Source organism: Muntiacus reevesi, chromosome 15, assembly GCF_963930625.1.
Source record: "Muntiacus reevesi chromosome 15, mMunRee1.1, whole genome shotgun sequence".
Classification (NCBI taxonomy): Eukaryota; Metazoa; Chordata; class Mammalia; order Artiodactyla; family Cervidae; genus Muntiacus; species Muntiacus reevesi.
The window spans coordinates 12793916-12807676 of record NC_089263.1 but is presented as its reverse complement, the minus strand read 5'-3'; the positions used below and the strand labels follow the sequence as shown (position 1 = coordinate 12807676).

The window sequence follows — 13761 nt, the reverse complement described above, 5'->3', positions numbered from 1 at the left end:
GTTTACTCTTTCCTCCCCAGTCACACAGAGCGGGAGGCGATCACTGCACTAGTGAGTGCCCTGGTCCTCCTCTGACCCCCTGCTCCTGGGGCTTGGCCCTCCAGGGGGCTTGGCCCTCCAGGGAGCTCGGCAGGGGGCCTGCTGCACCCGGCGGCCCTCCCTGCGGGCAGCTCTTAAACTCGGATCTTGGTTTGCCCGGCACTGTGACACCACCCTCAACTGCTCTGCCTGTCAGAAGGTCTCCAGCTTCGCTTTTTAGCCTTCTGCTCCCTGCAGATTCAGCAAATGTTGTAAGGGAAAACTGTCTGTGTGTTTTGGAGTCCTTCAAGTCTCCAGTGTCCCTTTAGCCTAGGAAGACCACCAAGGGCTCTGCTGGTGGCTCTGTTTCTCCAGCAAGGGTTCTCTGCTGGGAAAAGCCCAGATATTCAGCTTCTTGCCCAGGCTCAGAATCACAGATCTCCCCGGTGAACTGCAGTGACTTCCCCAGAAGTCGACTCTTGCTACCTCTTTGCTCTTTGGAATCTTATCCGTTCTAGTCTGTATTGCTTGGGCTGCTCTCTGATGTCTTTAAGTAGATTATTTTCTGTTTATCTGGCATTTTCTAATTGTTTTTGGCAGGGTGTAATTCTACAGAAGTTCCATATCTATTAATCCCGAAAATCTTAGGTCTATTAATTGATCTCCATTTTATTGGTGGGGTAAGGAATGACTATACAATAACATGGTTGGAAAATATTTCCATGTTCTTAGATGCAGTCATATCAGTTTTACCGGATTTTTTTCCTCTCGGGATTAGACTGTGAGGTCACTGATTTTATATTCTGATCCTTAGAAAGAACTCTTCTTGTTAAACTAACTCGTAGTCTTTAAAACTTTGGATTTCTCACCCCCTCTCCTTAATAGTCAGTACTTCCCAACCAGTGACCCTACCCCATGGAGGATTCAAGAAGGAAGAAAAGCACTGTTTACTTTCTCTGGAAATAAATGACCTGGCTTGAGTTTTAAGCATCTCTACTATACCACATACCTTGACACCCTTTTGAAACCTTACCTTCTATTTCGTTGGAAGCCATCTTCAAATGATCCTTTCATGCTGTGAAGGTGTGTCTTTTTGTTGTTTGTTGGTTCTTTGGTTGAATAGTCAAAAAGTATTTTACTTCTTGGTCCCCTGGTACTCCACCCTGGGTCAGCAATGAATTTAAGCCACTGGTTGACTATATTATTTTGATGGTCTAAATTTCTAAGCCAAACAGGTTCCTTGATGGAATTATTCTTTGGCTTTGTAGAAGAATGCTAGAAGGCCAATAGAATGAGTAGAGAGAGGTTTAGTTGGTGGCACATCTTTGATCTTACCTGGTAGATGGATGTCCTGTGAGGCCAGAGAGTTCCTGCTGGTTAAGCCTTTGTGTTAGTTTCCCAAGATTGTTGTAACACAGCACTGCAAACTAGGTGGTTTAAAAGAACAGAAATATGTTCTGTCAGTTTTGGAGGCAGAACTCTGAGATCACAGTGTCAGCAGGGTTGGTTCCTTGTGCAAGGTCTGAGGGAGAACCTGTTCGGCACATGCTCCTGGCCGACAGCCTGCCAGCAAGCCATGGTGGTGTGGCTTTTGGCTGCATGGCTCCAGTCTCTGTCTTCCTCTCTCCATGGTCTTCCTCTCTGTGTCTCTTTGTCCCCAACTGGATTTAGGGCCCAGTGTGAATGAGTCCAAGGTGATCTCAAGTCAGGATCCGTCATTATAACTTCAGAGACCCTGTTTTCACACTGAGAGGCTCCAAGTGGGTCTACGTTTTGGGGACCACATTTCAACCCAGTTGAGCCTCCTTTCCTGGACTTCTGTGTTTTCACTGCCTTTTATGATTCATAAGTGTGATTCTTCACCTCAGGATAAAAAGGGAGGCTTACAGAATCTAAAACAAACTGCAGTTTGGCTCCTATTCTTGAGAGTTACAGAATCCAGAGTTAGAGGAATCACTTTTTACAGGAGGAGTGCAAGAAAGTGGTGTGGGCTGAGGAAGAAGAGTAGCATCAGTAGCTATGGTCTAGCAAGGTGTCCCGGGACGAGGCATAGCCGACAGTACCAGCAGGTAAATAAACTTTAGAGGGATAAACAGAGGATGTTACCTGTGGCTGTGAAACTCAGCAGTGTCTTTTCCCAAATAATTGCCTGGTATTGGGTTTTTGTTGTTGTTGTTGGGTTTTATTTGCTTGTTTTAGTGAAATCTCATTTTAAGAGTCTGCCCTGGATTGGAAGGTAAGCAGGTAGAAAATGAAAAGCAGTAAAAGAAAAAAAAAAGGAAAAACAAAAAGCAGTAGTTATTAAGATTGCAGAAGGAGAAAGGTGGTAAGTTTTCTCTTGCATTAAACATTTTGGGAAAGAACGTTCGGACTCGTAATCTGTTTGGTAACCAGCAGCACAGGGCCAAGGAGGAGGAAGTGGAATGTCTGTCTGCAGCGTGTGTCAGCCCTTTCCAGTTTAAGCTTCAGTGAAAGTGAAACACAGCCATTTCTTGCAGTCACGAGATGATGATTTTCTTGCAGATCGAGGAGACTGGCAGAGGGAAAGAAAGTTCAACTATGGCGGTGGCAATAACAACCCGCCCTGGGGGAGCGACCGGCACCACCAGTACGAGCAGCACTGGTACAAGGACCACCACTACGGGGACCGGCGGCACATGGACGCCCACCGCTCGGGGAGCTACCGCCCCAACAGCCTGTCGAGGAAGAGGCCGTACGACCAGTACAGCAGCGACCGAGACCACCGGGGCCACAGGGACTACTACGACCGGTGTGTGGGCCTTGGCGCCGGCCGAGCTCTGCGGGCTCAGGGCCAGGGGCGTGGCACGCAGCGCAGGCGTGACGCTGTCACGTGACGTCCCCACGTGTGCCGGCGTGGTCCCACGTCTGGCCCCCCGTTTCTGCCATCACGGCGTCTTCAGCTGCTGATGCTGAGTGCCGGGGGATGCATGGATGAAAGAAGGAAGTTTTGAGTTTTTTCCTGAGGGCTGAGGAAGAGGGGAGGCTTGATGTGGGCCGTAAAGAGTCAGTTAAGCAGAGAGAGAGAGAATTGACATCCCAGGGCCAGGGCAAGGATGGCCCCCTAGCATGGGGTGCCCACCCCGAAGATGACAGGTTGGGTGGTGGAGGGGCTTCGAATGCCAAGTTACCGGTTTTAAGTTTCATTCTCGGGGCCAGGGAGCCACCTGTGGTTTCATCATCACACTTGTGTAGGGAGAGTTTGCTGCCTTCCTCTGAGAAAATCCAGAGAATAGGTAGCCATAAAATGCTAGAGTCAGCAGCCAGAATGGTGAAACTCTGTGCTAGGCTCTTGGCCACACCAGGTGGGACGCAGCCTGTGGTGTGCCAGGAGCTGCAGTTCAAGGGTCAGAGCCTTTCCAAGTTGTCCCTTCTCTGCAGCCATGTGATGATATGTTATGATGGGCCAGCTTCTGTGAGAGTAGTTGTGAGAGTTAGGAAGGGCTAAAGAGGTTTTGCTGCTGCTAAGTCGCTTCAGTCGTGTCTGACTCTGTGTGACCCCATAGACAGAAGCCCACCAGGCTCCTCCGTCCCTGGGATTCTCCAGGCAAGAGCACTGGAGTGGGTTGCCGTTTCCTTCTCCAATGCATGAAAGTGAAGAGTGAAAGGGAAGTCACTCAGTCGTGTCCGACTCTTAGTGACCCCATGAATTGCAGCTGACCAGGCTCCTCCATCCATGGGATCTTCCAGGCAAGAGTATTGGAGTGGGGTGCCATTGCCTTCTCCAAACGAGGTTTTATCTCTCTTTAATTTCAGGACTTAGCTATGTTTTAACTTCCTAGGAGGTTTGGTTTCCCCTAGGCTAAAGACAGGCTCTGACTGCACCTTGAATTTAACATAGGTAACTTTCGTATGAACATCTCCATGTCCTGCCTTCTTTTTGGAAGAGCTGGTGACACCAGGCTGCTTTCAGGATAGCAGCTGTGGCTAAGCGCAGCTGCCTCTGTTAGGAGGTCTGTACTTCTCACCCCCACTCTGCTGTATCATCTTGTCTGGCTCCACTGGGCATTGACCCTGCATTGTTTTGTGTGGCTCTGTATTTCCATCTTGCATCAGTTTTCTTCTGCCTGAAGGACTTTTGTTTTAGTGTGGGTCTGCTGGTGATAAATTCTTTTTTTTTTCCATTTATTTTTATTAGTTGGAGGCTAATTACTTTACAATATTGTAGTGGTTTTTGTCATACATTGACATGAATCAGCCATGGATTTACATGTATTCCCCATCCTGATCCCCCCTCCCACCTCCCTCTCTACCCGCTCCCTCTGGGTCTTCCCAGTGCACCAGGCTCGAGCACTTGTCTCATGCATCCAGCCTGGGCTGGTGATCTGTTTCACCCTAGATAATATACATGTTTTGATGCTGTTCTCTCGAAACATCCCACCCTTGCCTTCTCCCACAGAGTCCAAAAGTCTGTTCTGTACATCTGTGTCTCTTTTTCTTTTTTGCATATAGGGTTATCATTACCATTCTTTTAGCATTTGTATGTTTGAAAAAGTTTTTATTTTGTCTTCACTTATCAGAAATATTTTCTGCTGGGTATAAATTTATAGATTGACAGTTTGTACATTGACACTTTATTTCAGTGCTTTAATGATGTTCATCTACTTTCTGCTTGTATCATTTCTGATGAAAAATCTGTCATCTTTATTCCTCTTTGCATAATGTGTCTTTTTCTTCACCACTGGTTTTTAGCAATTTGATTATAATGTGCCATGGTGTATTTTTCCTGATGTTTCTTATACTTGGGAATTCTTGGAGCTGCACGTTTATCATTTTATCACATTTGGAATTTTTTTTACGATTATTTCTTTGGATACTTTATTCTGTTCCCTCACTTTCTTGTGAAGATCCCAGTTACACATTTGTCTCAGAGTTCACTGATGCTGTGTTTTGTTTAATTACGTTTTCTCTGTTTCATTTGGATAGTTTCTCTTCCTTTGTCTTTTTTAATCATGTCTGTCTTTGACGTTTTGAAATCTGGTATACAATTTAAAAATGGTTTTCTATCCTTGTCTGCTAATTTTATCATTTGGGTTGGTTTTAATTGTTTGATTTATTGCCTCACTATAGGTCTTATTTTCCTGGTTCTGTTCTTTTTCATATTCTTTTCCATTTTGGTTTATTATAGGATATTGAATGTAGTTCCTTGCGCTATCCAGTAGGACCTTGTTGTGTATCTATTTTGTGTATAGTAGTTTGTATCTACTAATCCTAAACTCCTGATTTATCGTCTCCTACACCTTTTCCCCTCTGGTAACTGTAAGTTTTTCTGTATCTGAGTCTCTGTTTTGTAAATACTTTCCTTTGAATCATCTTTTAAAATTCCACATGTAAATGAAGTGATATCATATGATATCTTTCTCTTTCTGACTTAATTTCACTTAGTATAATGTCTAGGTTTATCCATATTGCAGCCAATGACATTATTTATTTTTTATAGTTGAAAGTAATATTCCATTGTATGTGTGCACCACACCTTTTTTATTCCTTTATCTGCCTGTGAGCGTCTGTCTCCATGTCTTGGCTGTTACAGGTACTGCTGCTGTAGACATAGGGGTGTGTGTGTCTTTCCAAATTAGAGTTTTATTCAGATACGTGCCCAGGAGTGGGATTGCTGGGTCACATGGCAACTCTTACTTTCGGCTTTTTAAGGAACCTCCTACTTTGCTCCATAGTGGCTGTATCTATTTATGTTCCCACTATTTATGTAAAGAGGGTTCCCTTTCTCCACACCCTCTCCAGCAGTTTGTTATTTGTAGACTTTCTAATGGCAGCCATCCTGACCAGTGTAAGGTGATACATTGTAGTTCTGATTTGTGTTTCTCTAATAATTAGCAGTTGTAAGTATCTTTTCATCTCTGTGTCTTCTTTGAAGAAATATCTATTTAGGTCTACCCATTTTTGAAGTTTTTTTTTTCTTTTTTTTAATATGGGCCATTGTTTTAAAGTCTTTATTGAGTTTGTTGTGTTCTGGTTTTTTGGCCGTGTGACATGTGGGATCTTTGCTCCCCGACCAAGGATCAAATTTGTACCACCTGCATCGGAACATGAAATCTTAATTACTGGACCCCCAGGGAAGTCCCTCTGTCCATCTTTCCACAGAGTTTGTTTTTTGTTACTGAGTTGTATGAGCTGTTGGTATAATTTGGAGATTAAATCCTTGTTGGTGGCATTGTCTGCTGATATTTTCTCCCATTCTGTAGGTTGATTTTTGTTTTGTTTATGGTTTTCTTTGCTAACCAAGAACTTTTAAGTTTGATGAGGTCCGATTTGCTTATTTTTGCTTTTATTTCTCTATGCCTGATAATTTTTGATTAGATACCTAGTTAAGTGCTGGATATTTTGTTCTGGACTTTTGTCCAGAAGCAGGGTTTAGTTACTTGGGAGCAGTTTGATTCTTTAGGATCTTGCTGCTGATACTGTTAGGCAGAACTGGAGCAGTGCAGAGGCGAGGCCCCTCACGTTGCTCGACCAGCGCCCCTTGGAGCGGGAGGTTCGCCAGTCTGGTCGGTGGGAAGGGAGCAGGCACTGCTCCAGCCATGTGTGAGCACAGGGCGCCCGCGTCTCTCGTCCTTCTCTGTTGTTCCCCTGGCCCCTGGGTCGTGAGCCTGAGCCGCGTCCCACTAGCTACCCGACGGAACACCTTTGCTGAGCTTTGATCTCTGTTCTCTGCAACTTTCTTCTCTTGCACTCTACACTTGAACTCCAGCCGTGTTGATGCCCCCGCCCATCTCAGGAAGTCTGGGCTTCTGCTGAGCCGGGTGCTTGTAAGACTCACCTCATTGGTTCCTCATCCCATAGGAATCGCTGCTTGTTCTTTCGTGACATCTGGTGTCTTGATAACTGTTGTCCACACATTTTGTCCCTTTCTGACTGTTTCAGCAGTAGATATAGTCCCTGTTACTCCATCTTGGCTGGAACCTGGACAGTCTCTCTTTCCCTCCCTCCCATCCTCTCCCCTCCTCCTTTTTTCATTCAGGTGAAACTCACATAACATAAATTAGTTATTTTAAAGTGAACAATTCAGGGACATTTATTTAGTGCATTCACTGTGTTGTGCAACCACCGCCTCTGTCAAGTTCCAAAACATGTTCATCCCCTTAAAGAAAATTCTGACCACTGCATACCCACTCCTTTCTTCTCTCTGCCTAGCTCCTGGCAACCACCAGTCTTCTGCGTTCCGTTTCTGTGGACTTGTTTAGTCTGGACAGTTTGCATAAATGGAATCATACAGTATGTGGCCTTTTACGGTTGGCATTTTCAGATGTTTAACATGATGTTTTAGAGATTCATTCACATTGTACCATGTATCAGTACTCCAGTTCTTCTCACGGGTGAATAACATTCCAATGTATATGTTAGGTTGAAACAAAAGTAATTGTGGTTTTGGACCATGAATTTTAAATCATTATAACTAGGCTCAAACACATCTTTATTAAAATAGGAACCATTACAATCAACACATTTTTTCCAATGAGATATAAGTTTGTTTATTCCTGTAGCATAAAAATCCATGCTTTGGGATTCAGTGAACTCTTGGAAGGCATTTTCTGCCTCCTGCTAATTGTGGAAGCATTTTGCCTACAAAAAGTTTTTGAGATGCTTGAGGGAATTTGGTACTCAGTTGGAGAGGTCAGGTGAATATGGCAGATGAGGCAACATTTTCTGGTCCATTCATTCAGCTTTTGAAGCGTTGGTTGTGTGACCTGTGGTCAGATGATGTTGTGGAGAAGAATTGGGTTCATTTTCTGTTGACCGATACCAGCTGCAAGCGTAGCAGTTTTTGGTACGTCTCATTGACTTGCTAAGCATACTTCTCAGATGTAATGGTTTCGCTGGGATTCAGAAGGCTCTAGTGGATCAGACGGGCAGCGGGCCACCCAACAGTGACCGTGACCTTTTTTGGTGCGGGTTTGTTTGGCTTTGGGAAGTGCTTTGGAGCATCTTCTCAGTTCAACCACTGAACTGGTTGTTGCTGGTTGTCGGGTAAAATCCACTTTTCATCACACGTCACATTCTGAGAAATGGATCAATGTTTTATAGAAAAATGATGATTGTTTTGATTTGTGGTCAGCTGATCGGGCACCAATTTAGCCTTTTCACCTTTCCAGTTTGCTTCAAATAGCCACAGAATGGTCGACGTTGAGTTCTTTTGCAGCTTCTTGTGTAGTTACAAGAGGATCATCTCAGTGATTGCTTTCAGTTGGCTGACATCAACTTCCAGTGGCCAGCCACTGCACTCCTCATCTTTGAGGCTGTCAACTCCCTTGTAAAACTTCTTGAACCACCACTGCACTATACATTCATTAGCAGTTTCTGGGCCAAATGCGTTGTTGATGTGAGTTGTCTCTGCTGCTTTACCACCCATTTTGAACTCATTAAGAAAACCACTCGAATTTCCTTTTTTGTCTAACATCATTTTTGTAGTCTAAAATAAACATAAACAGCAAGTAATATGTCATTAGCAAAAAAAAGTGAAGTGGGACATGCTCATTAAAATGATGTATAACATCAACACATTTATTTAAGAATGTATTCCAATATCAAATGGCAAAGTTCAACAGTGCAGAACCAGAGTCACTTTTGCACCAGCCTCATACATGCTGCGTTTTGTTTATCCCTCCATGCATGAACAGGCGTTGGCATTTCTCTACCTTTTGGCTATTGTGCATAGCGCTCCTGTGAGCATGGATGGAAGTGTTTGTTTGAATGTCTGTCTCAGTGCTTTGGGGGTGTTTACCTAGGGTTGGAGTTGTTAGGCATATGGTAGTTCTGCGTTTGACTTTTAAGGAACCACCAAACTGTTTTCCACTAGAGCTGAGCTATTATACAGTCCCAACCAACTATGTATGAGAATTGCAGTTTTGCCGCATTTTCACCACTGTTTATTTCCAGTGCTTTGAATGTAGCCATCCTCATGGTGGTTCTGACTTGCATTTACCTAGTGATTAGGGCTCATTAAAGATGTTGGGTATCTTTTCACGTGCTTTGGAGCTATTTGTGTGTCTCCTCTGGAGAAGTGTCTGTTCAAGTCCTCTGCCCATTCTTGAGCTGGGGGTTGTTGTCGACTCTTACAGCTTCTCCGTTAACAGTATAACAAGCAGTTTGCCATAGTCCCAGCTAAAAATTTTAATATTCTTCACATTGAGTCTGTTTGAAAGTAATTAACCCTGCACTTATTGTTGAATATCTAGGTTGCTTGAGATTTTGCTGTTACTAATAACTTAGAAAATAATTTCTGTGGCTCTATTTTATTCCTGGGCTGGGTTGAGGAGCATGAGAGTGTTTGTAGATCTTGCCAGTTTTCCTGAAGGGAATGTGAGTTTACAAAGCCATCAGTGAGTCAAGTTTGTGCTTGTTTCATTGCAGACTTGATGAGGCTCATGTCATTTCATGGGCTGCGTTTTGCCAATAAGTATAAAATGGCCCTTTGTTACTACTTTAGTTTGCTTTTGGTTTGGGGTTTTGTTTTTTTTTTTTTTTTGAGTTCTAGTAATGTAAGTATTTGCTCTGAGTCCCTGAAGTGTCCTCCAGCGTGAGGAAGAACCAGTGGGTGACGGAGGCGGCGTGGGAATCCAGCCTTGGTCTTTAGCTGATTCTCCTGTCTCTATTTCAGGCACCATCATGACTCCAAGCGGAGGCGATCGGATGAATTTAGGCCTCAAAATTACCACCAGCAGGATTTCCGACGAATGTCTGATCACCGCCCCCCTATGGGCTACCACGGCCAGGGGCCCTCGGACCACCACCGCTCTTTCCACACAGACAAACTGGGGGAGTATAAACAGCCCCTACCCCCGCTGCACCCCGCAGTCTCAGATCCTCGCTCTCCCCCTTCTCAGAAATCTCCTCATGATTCCAAGTCACCCCTGGATCATCGGTCTCCTTTGGAGAGATCATTAGAACAGAAAAACAACCCAGATTATAACTGGAATGTTAGGAAAACATAAAGGACCGCTTGGAAAGCAGGGGAGCAAGAGCGTCATGAAGCACCTGGACGTCTTTGGTCTGATCTACAGGAGCCGGTTACCCAGACCCAAGAGGGCGTTTCTGGACACAGGGCTGCCGTCAGCCTGCCACTGAGGGGCACTCAGAGCGTGGGGGCCTTTGGCTCAGCCCGGCTTTGATCTGGGTCACCCCCTCCTGCACTTGGGCATCCATCGCATTCTGGCCTGGTCCTGGCCTCCCACTCGGATGGGTGCCAGGAGGAAGCGGTGATGCTTTTGTCTACCAGCTTCATGGGCTGTTTCCCAGTGAAGGCAGGAGAGGTCTTAGAGTTGTGAATGTTTTGTCGCCCTGGGCCTCAGTGCGGGGTCGGGGAAGGCACGTGTGCATGAAGGCTGCTGGGACCCGCTGGACACACGGGGTCTGGTGCACTCTGATGAGACGGATGCTGCTGACAGGCGAGGGGATGTGCGGGTGGGGTCTTGCACCACAGGACTTGCAGGGGAGCAGGTACCCCCTCAGACGTGTCCTCGGGAGAAGTGACACTCGAGCCTCACTGTTTGATGGCGGGGGGCGGGGGCCGCCTCCTCCATGGCCTCTTCCCCAGCAACACTAAATTGCCCCACACTGTGTCTCAGAGGTGTGGTCTCCTGCGTGGGCCTCCTTTACCCCCCCCCCCCCCCCCCGCATCCTCCATCCCCCATTTCCCTACCATCCCATTCCCCAGCCCCCCATCCCAGCCCCAGCCCTGCAGGGGGAAGGTCGTGGTTCAGCGCTGCACTGGGCGGGGCTGGTTTGCCTGGGAGCCGCCTTGAAGGCGGGGGTGGGGGCGGGAGGCCAGGGCTCGGGAATCCACTGCTCCCACACTGAGTGATGGGGGGAGAGAAGGGGGTGGGAGCAGGCTTGCGCCTGGCTGGGTGCTGGCGGCACCGGAGCAGAGCACCAGGTGGGGGGTGGGTTTCCCAGCCTGGAGGGGGAGTTGGTGGTGTGGTCCGTGTGGCGGCGGGTCACCATCTGCAGCTCATCTTTGCACAACCTGAGGAGGGAGGAGTCATGGAATCACATACCTCCTGCCACTGCGCGGTGGGTGGCCAGATACGAATCAGTTACTCCCTGTGGTGAACATGCGGCTACTGCTAGTTGGAGATCATTAGAACTGAACTCAGTATCTTTTAGAAGGAGGTCAAGCTAAATCTAAACCTAAGTTCATTTTTTTCCCCCAGATCTGGAAGCCTTCAAGGACAGGGTGACTGAGCTGCAGATAGGAAGAGCTGGACTAGAGCTGAGGACGGATTGAGGCTAGCTGCAGTAATTAGCAGGCTCCTTTCCCTTTCCTGGTTCCGGGGCCTTCTGTTCCGTTCACCTTAAAGATAATTCGCCAGTATTGTTAGAGTATGCAAAGGCCTTTCTAGACAGAGACAGAATAACTGACTTGAACGTGCAGTGAGCCCGTGGGTTTCCAGGCTCGGAGCTGGGGAAGCCCTTCCCTGGGTGTCCACAGGGTTACGCTCCCCACACTAACTGCCCCTCTCCAGGGGACTCCAGGAATCACCGTCACACCACTCATGCCTTTACTGTTGCCTCACACGGTGAAGCAGGGGCGGGTCTGGGGGGCTCTTGCTCGCTCCTCTGCAGAGTGTCTTTGGCTGGCCTGTGCCGAGGTCCTCGTGGGAGGCAGGGTCCGCACAGCTGGTGTGGGGAGTTCCATGGGCTCAGCACCTCCTGGTATTTGGGGTCGTTCACCCCGCTGGGCCATGCCTGACTGCTGTGGGGGGGACAGGAAACTGCCTCTGCTCGGGTTGGGGTCCCTGCCCACAGTACTGACACTGCCTGTGCTGGTCTCGCCCGGCCAGAGAGGAAGGGCGGGCCGGCTTGTGGGTCCCTGAGCCATCGCCGGGCTGTGGCGGTCCACAGAGAGGCCCCAACTCGGCTTCCTCTGTAGGAGGGTGGGTCATGGTCCTGTCAGAGGGGCCAGGGGGAGGACCGGCAGGGCCTGCATTTCAGAGCTCACGGTTTTTGGGTTTTTTTTCCTCTGAAGTTGTTGATAGGAGATGTGAGTTATTCCCAAAGATGTCTCATCATGAGGAAAAAGGAGCTTCCTTTTGTTCACATTCAGGACTTCTAGTGCCATATGCTGCAGCAAAAGGCAGTATCAGCCAGATCAGTGTTAAGTTGATTACAGAAAGTACAGTATCCTCATAAAAGCATCTGTCTTAGGTGCCGGAGTGTGTTTGCAGAGTGCGTTGGGAGAGAGAAAGCATTTCCTCATTGTCAGTCAGTATGAATACTGTATGCTTCTGTCGAAACCAGAAATTTGCACAGATAGGAATTCTCTCACTCGTGGATGGGAGAAGCCTCCCTCGGAGTCTCTGAGGATGGTTTTCTGTGGCTCTGAAGGATGTAGTTACTAGGTAGAAAGAGCAAGGGCCGAGGAAGAGGAGAGTTAGCGCCACCGAGAACCTGAGCAGGAGCACGGACCGCCGAGGACGCGGTCACCCCAGGCTGGTCCCCCCATCGGCCGCTGCCCCGGGCTCCCCCTCCTTTCAGCCATTCCCTCCTTACACCCTCCAACAGGAACCCAGGACACCTCTCACGTCGTGCTGCAGATATTCTAACCCGATACCCCATTCTAACCCGATACCCCGATACCTGAGGGCCGCATCAGGGCGCGCGGTGCAAACGCAACCCAGTTAGGAATTCACACAGTGACACGGGAATCCTACAGACCAAAACCCACTCGTCAGCAGGAGCGGTGGGCCCCCGGCTCGTCTGGGGCGGCCGTGTCGGCGAGGAGAGCCAGGCCAGGGGCCCAGCCTGCTTTAGTCCATCTGTGCCCCACTTGGTTGGGGACGGATGATTTTTCTTTATTGTAAAATTGTGGACTTTTAAAATCTGTTGACTAAACAGTAATTAATTTATATTTGTGAAAAATGCCACTGTCCTAGTGATTTCTGATGTAAATAATGTTGTTTATATAGTATGTATTAAATTTTCCTACATTGTAAAACTGCTGTACTTTTGACTCTTGTATATTAGAAAGTGTTACTGAGGATTTTTAGAATCAGGCGAACATGTTGCATTGCATTGGTGTGACCCAAGACCACACTCACCTCCTCATCTCCCTCCAGTCGCTGGGTCATTGGGATTCTTGGGCAGCTTATGAAATGGAGCTTTTCCCCTACCTGGGCCCTTGTTGTGTCGTTGGGTCCAGGACCTAACCCCGCAGGTTCTAGACTTTTCTCCGAGTAGCAGAGGCTGACCGTCCCCAGCCAGCACCTGCTGTCCTCATCCCCTCCCTGTGCTCACCAGGGTCTGTGCAGAGCAACCGCCCCCGGGTCCGTCACTCCGGGCAGGGACCATCCCCGGGGGTCCCTGCAGTCCCCTGGAGGAAGCCAGACCGCCGGGTCTGAGCCAGCCTGCAGCCTCAAGGGTAATTTTACAGTTGGGCTGTATATTCTTGAAGGCGGAAAGAGCACTTTATAATGGAAACACTGACACAAATGTTAACTCGAGCGATTTGGCGCAGGGGCCGGCCCAGCTCCTGCAAGGCCCAGACGGAGGGAGGGTGGCACGGCGGTGGAGAGACGTCTGCACAGCAGGCGGAGAGGCCTGCCAGACCCCAGGGGTTTCACCAGCACTTGGTGACTTTGAAACCGCACCGCAGCCCTCGCAAAGGTCTTCCATTAATTCTCAACACCAAATAGACCCGTGTGTTCACTCGGAGCCTGGGGGTGAACTCCTATGGCGCCCGCCCAGGACACACGCTGCTGCTCCTCACCC

The 13761-nt window shown here is 47.9% G+C and overlaps 1 protein-coding gene across 2 annotated transcripts in view; it reads left to right on the top strand.

Annotated features, from left to right (window-relative positions):
* Window positions 1-12988, top strand: part of CHD2 (chromodomain helicase DNA binding protein 2) — a 113429-nt gene extending 100441 nt beyond the window's left edge. For both annotated transcript variants that reach the window (XM_065906515.1, XM_065906514.1), the window contains 2 exons: window positions 2542-2788; window positions 9653-12988. In XM_065906515.1, the coding sequence (XP_065762587.1) occupies window positions 2542-2788; window positions 9653-9986 (581 nt within the window). In that variant the 3' untranslated portion in view covers window positions 9987-12988. The remainder of the gene's footprint in view (window positions 1-2541; window positions 2789-9652) is intronic.
* The last annotated feature ends 773 nt before the right edge of the window (window positions 12989-13761 follow it).